We start from the raw sequence: 5,491 nt of genomic DNA, 5'->3' as shown, positions 1-5,491 counted from the left end.
CTAGTGTCTTCTTACTATTCTGGCCTACTCTACTCTACCTTCTGTCTATTCTAACTCTTTCTACTCTAGTAACTCACCTATTTCTGTCACTATCTACTCTACTCTACTCTCATACTATTAACTCAGATCTTTTAACTTATCTACTTACTCTATCTACTCTCACTACATACTGTCTATCACTACTCTACTTCCTACTCTACCTACCTACTCTACTACTATTACTAAATACGTATCTATCTATTTATCTACTGTACTTCTACTTCTCTCTCTACTCTCTCTCCTTAATATTATCTCTTCTTTTCTCATCTTCATATATTTTCTTTCTATACAATCACTACGTTATTATTATATCCTTATCTTACAGGTCTACTCTATCTACTAGTTCTTTCTACATAAAGTGGCCTATAATCTATCTACACACCTACTTAATTTACTCTACTATTACATAGTATTCCTGCATATACAGTACTTTATCTAATAATAATATTAATACAGGGGAGAGGAAGAGAGAGTAGGAGTAGAGTAATAGAGTAGTGTAGAGTATGTATGTTGGTAGAGATAGAGTAGAGTCTGTGTGAGTAGTAAGTGAGTAGATGGTAGAGTTAGTAGTAGAGTAGGTAGATGATTGGGTTGTAGATAGATGAGGTTGTCTGTGTGAGGTGAAGGGTATGTGTGTAGAGTAAGTTGAGTAGTTTATGTAGAGTGGTAGAGTAGAGATAGTTGTAAGAGTAGAGGTAGAGGTGTGTGAGTAGAAGTAGAGGTAGGGTATTGAGAGTTAGAGGATTGGAGTAGAGGTATTAGAGGTGAGTGAGGTAAGTATGGTGAGTAGAGGTAGATAGGATGTGGTAGAGTAGTGTGGTAGAGTATGTGTGTAGAGTAGAGTGAGTAGAGTATTTGTAGGTAGAGTAGAGAGAGTAGTGTAGAGTGAGTAGATGTAGAGTAGTGGTGGAGTGGGTAGAGTATGGGAGTGTAGGTAGAGTAGAGTAGAGTAGGGGAGGGTAGAGTAGAGTACATGTGAGTGTAGAGGTAGAGGTAGTGTGAGTAGAGTAGAGTAGAGTAGTGGAGGGTAGAGGTAGTGGTAGGAGGAGTGAGTTGTCGAGTAGAGGTAGAGTAAGAGTGATGTAGTAGTGTGGTAGAGTGAGTAGATATGTAGTGTGAGTAGGTAAGTGTGAGTGTGTAGAGAGGTAGAGTAATGTATGTGTTGAGTAGAGTAACAGGTTATGGTGGGTGTGAGTTGAGTATGTCGGGAGTGAAGGTAGTGAGTGGTAGTGTGAGGTAGAGTGGATGATAGTTGAGGTTGTAGAGTTAGTAGGGTGAGTAGGTGAGAGAGGGTAGTGTGGAGTGAGGGTAGAGTGTGGTAAGTAGAGTAGAGAGAGTGGTGTGAGAGTAGGTAGTGAGTAGAGTAGAGGGAGGGTGAGTAAGAGTAGAGTAGAGTAGTGTAGAGTACTTGGTAGTGTAGGTAGAGGTAGATGGTAGAGTATGTGTGTTAGAGTAGAGTGAGTGAGTAGAGTAAGAGAGTAGTGTAAGTAGATTAGTATGAGTGCGTAGAGTAAGTTAAAGTGTGGGTGGGTAGGTAGGAGTAGTAGAGTAGGGAGAGGTGTGTAGATAGTGGGTGAGTAGTGGTAGGAGGTAAGTAGAGTAGAGGTGGTAGTGTAGAGTAGTGTAGAGTTAGTGAGGTATGGTATGTTGGATGTAGAGTAAGAGAGAGTAGAGTAGTGGGTAGTTGGTAGAGAGAGTGAGTAGAGTATTGTGAGTAGAGTTTGAGATTGGTGAGTAGTGTGAGTAAGAGTAGAGTACTGTAGTGTAGAGTAGATTAATGAGGTAAGAGTAGAGGTAGGTAGAGTATGTCAGTAGTGGTAGGTAGTTGTAGAGTTATGTAGGTGAGAGGTAGAGTTAGAGTAGGTGTAAGAGTGTAGAGGAGAGTAGCGTTAATGTAGTGTTAGAGTAGAGTAGAGTAGAAGTATTCTATGGATAGAGTAGGAGTAGAGTAGAGTGTGTGAGTAAGAGTGAGTAGTGGTAGAGTAGTGGTAGAGTAGTAGTAGAGTAAGAGTAGTGTAGAGTTAGAGGAGAGTAGAAGTAGATGTAGTGTCAGAGTACGAGTAGTAGTAGAGTGGTGTTGTGAAGATAGATGTATTGAGTAGTGTATAGTTGAGTAGAGTTAGTAGAGTATGTAGAGGTAGTGTAGAGGTAAAGGTAGAGTAGAGTAGTGTAGAGTAGTGTAGAGTAGATGTGAGATACTGTAGTGTAGAGTAGAAGTATGAAGTTGTAATGTACTGATGTATTGAGTAGGATAGGGAAAGTATAGTAGTGGTATGTGTAGAGGTGAGTAGTAGAGTACTGTATGTAGAGTAGAGTTGGTAGTGAGAGTAGAGATAGAGTAGTAGTAGAGTAAGAGTAGTGTGAGTAGAGTAAGTAAGTAGTAGTTAGAGTAGTGTAGAGTAGAGTAAGAGTAGGAAGTGAGGTAAGAGTAGAAGTCAGTGCGAGAGTGAAGAGGTAGTTGTAAGAGTGGAGTAGAGGTAGAGTTAGAGTAGAGTGAGTAGAGTAGAGTAGTAGTAGAGTAGTGTTAAGAGTAGAAAGAGTAGAGGTAGGATAAGTAGAGTAAGTAGTAGAGTGAAGTATGTGTAGAGGTAGAGTAGAGTAGAGTAGAGTAGTGTGGTAGAAGTAGTGTAGAGTAGAGGTAGATCTATCTTTTGTGTTCTTGACTACTATGGAAATGGGCAGGCAGGCAGGAAGCCAGTAAGAGAGGATGATGTCTGGGTTGATTTCTCCATCCCTTTGTGGACAGAAAGAAACAGTCTGGGACACTGACGGACTGGGTAGGGATGGGATGGGGAGAGGCTGTGTCTATTTCGGGGGTCCCAATGCCTATATGCATTACCTAGAAACTAGGCCATCGTTTGATATAAAGAGTCTCGAAAGCCTTGAACGCTAACCCACACATGCAATAGAATGGGAAATATATCCCTGAAAATCCCATTTACATCTGGACAACATTGCTGTCTTCTCCTCTGTGGCACGAAACACTGGGGAGCCAATTAGCCAAGCTCGGGTTCCACCCAATACCCAATCAGAGAGAGGTGTCAAGGCTCTACATAATATCCGATCAGAGGGAGCCAGGAAAATGACTTGCCTGTATATAGATTATATTGTGTAGACTACTTGGCCCTGTTTACAATGTTCTTCATTCCTAGATTTGTTTTGATTGCAGAGTATTGCACTTGCTTGTTTATCAAAGGGGATGTCTTGTTCAATTCTTAATTAGTTATGCCAACACACTGTTTTGAATGTCTGCAGTAAAATATATAATATGAAGGCAGCCCCAACAGCTGTGTATCAATCCACTGTGAACACGGGAAGTACATACCACATTACCTTTAGTCTTTTGACATTAAGGACGTCATTTTAGATAATACTTTAAGTGTCAGAAGACACTGTGTTATTCTGAATACTTTTAGAAACACCCGAAGAAAAAAAAAGGTACATGTATATATTTTGTATATGTTTCCCTGGAAAAACAACCTCCTTCTCCAGCTTTTGAAGCAACCTCAACTATCAACACATTTTCTCCCTGCTATTACACAAACTCACCACTAGTTGTGCAAAACATTACGACACACATATTCTGGGCAACTGAAGAGTGAATAAACAAATCCTTAAAGGTTGTGAGGTGAATTAAATGACCGCCTATTATCTTGTTATTATGTCTGTGAATGTCAGCCAGACAGTTTGTTAGGTAGAGCCCTTCCTCTGACTTGTTTCTTTGGTCTGTGGCTGATCTGGCATTAGACCTCCTTCAAGCCCAGTCCACCTATACCCAAGGGGTGAACTCTAAGCCTATTCCCTGGTCCATCAATTTGGCATAAAAGCGATTCAATGTTCACTGCTCCAAGACAAGCAATCACTTCATAGCCTCAAAACAACAACTTCAACCACAACTGGCTTGGTTTTCATTGGCCTCTCTTCTTTTTTATTTCTCTTTTATTTGTTATTTTGTGCATGGAGGCAGAAAACGCCCCCTGGGCTGTGCCCTATGAGCACGGAGGCAGAAAACGCCACCTGGGCTGTGCCCTATGAGCACGGAGGCAGAAAACACCACCTGGGCTGTACCCTATGAGCACGGAGGCAGAAAACGCCACCTGGGCTGTGCCCTATGAGCACGGAGGCAGAAAACGCCCCCTGGGCTGTGCCCTATGAGCACGGAGGCAGAAAACGCCACCTGGGCTGTGCCCTATGAGCACGGAGGCAGAAAACGCCACCTGGGCTGTACCCTATGAGCACGGAGGCAGAAAACGCCACCTGGGCTGTGCCCTATGAGCACGGAGGCAGAAAACGCCACCTGGGCAGTACCCTATAAGCACGGAGGCAGAAAACGCCCCCTGGGCTGTGCCCTATGAGCACGGAGGCAGAAAACGCCTGTTGTAAATGAACACATGGCAGATACATTTTATAATCCAATGTAAGAATTGATGAAAAATTATTTGTCCTGTTGTTATGTTATGTTGTTTTCTTGTCATCTAAAGAAATGTTCTTTAGAATAATGAAGCTTAATTGCTTCTGATTGCATTCTAACAGTTCTATTGAAGCTGGATTCCGTGCAGACATTGCAGACTAGACTGTATGGGCCAGGAATATATTAAGGCTCACTTGGTATAGGAAAATGGTGTGAACTGCTCCTACGTCTCTAAAGTTCCTTTTGTGTGTGTCTAGCCAAGGAGAGACAACACTAAATTTGGCCTCCTCAAGCTGCTGTTGTCGTGAAGAAATACAACATTGATGCTGCATAGGGCGTTTTTTCTGCCTTCCTGGTGCTCATTAGCGGCACAGCCCGGGGGCGTTGTCTGCCTCCGTGCTCATTGGCCACAGCGCCCAGGGGCGTTTTTCTGCCTCCGTTGTCATAGGGCACAGCCCAGGGGGCGTTCTGCCCTCCGTGCTCATTGGGCACAGGCCAAGTGGTGTTTTCTCCTCCGCTTGCTCATGAGGGCACAGCCCAGTGGGCGTTTTCTGCCTCCGTGGCCTCATTGGCGCACAGCCCAGTGGCCGTTTTCTGAGCCTACGTGCTCATAGGGCACAGCCCAGGGGCGTTTTCTGCCTCCCGTGTCATAGGGCACAGCCCAGGGGGCGTTTTCGGCCTCCGTGCTCATTAGGGCACAGCCCAGGGGAGCGTTTCTGCCTCCGTGCTCATAAGGGCACAGCCCAGGGGGCGTTTTTTCTGCCTCCGTAGCTCATGAGGGCACAGCCCAGGGGGCGTTTTCTGCCTCCGTGCTCATAGGCACAGCCCCAGGGGGCGTTTTTCTGCCTCCGTTGCTCATTAGGCACAGCCCCAAGGCGTTTTTCTTGCCTCCGTGCTCATAGGGCACAAGCCCCAGGGGGCGTTTTCTGCCTCCGTGCTCATAGGGCACAGCCCAGGGGGCATTTGTCTGCCTCCTGCTCATAGGGGCACAGCCCACGGGGCGTTATTCTGCCTCCGTTGCTCATAGGGTACTGCCCAGTT

The 5,491-nt window shown here is 44.7% G+C and overlaps 1 protein-coding gene across 1 annotated transcript in view; it reads right to left on the bottom strand.

Annotated features, from left to right (window-relative positions):
- Positions 1–5,222: 5,222 nt before the first annotated feature.
- LOC112072152 (neurexin-1a-beta-like) overlaps positions 5,223–5,491 on the bottom strand; it is a 58,625-nt gene continuing 58,356 nt past the window's right edge. Inside the window, exon 9 of the mRNA XM_070439675.1 lies at positions 5,223–5,424. Coding sequence (XP_070295776.1) covers positions 5,223–5,424 — 202 coding nt within the window. The remainder of the gene's footprint in view (positions 5,425–5,491) is intronic.

The sequence above is a fragment of the Salvelinus sp. IW2-2015 genome, unplaced genomic scaffold (assembly GCF_002910315.2).
Source record: "Salvelinus sp. IW2-2015 unplaced genomic scaffold, ASM291031v2 Un_scaffold1837, whole genome shotgun sequence".
In the NCBI taxonomy this organism is placed as follows: Eukaryota; Metazoa; Chordata; class Actinopteri; order Salmoniformes; family Salmonidae; genus Salvelinus; species Salvelinus sp. IW2-2015.
This window is presented reverse-complemented; position numbering and strand designations above follow the sequence as displayed.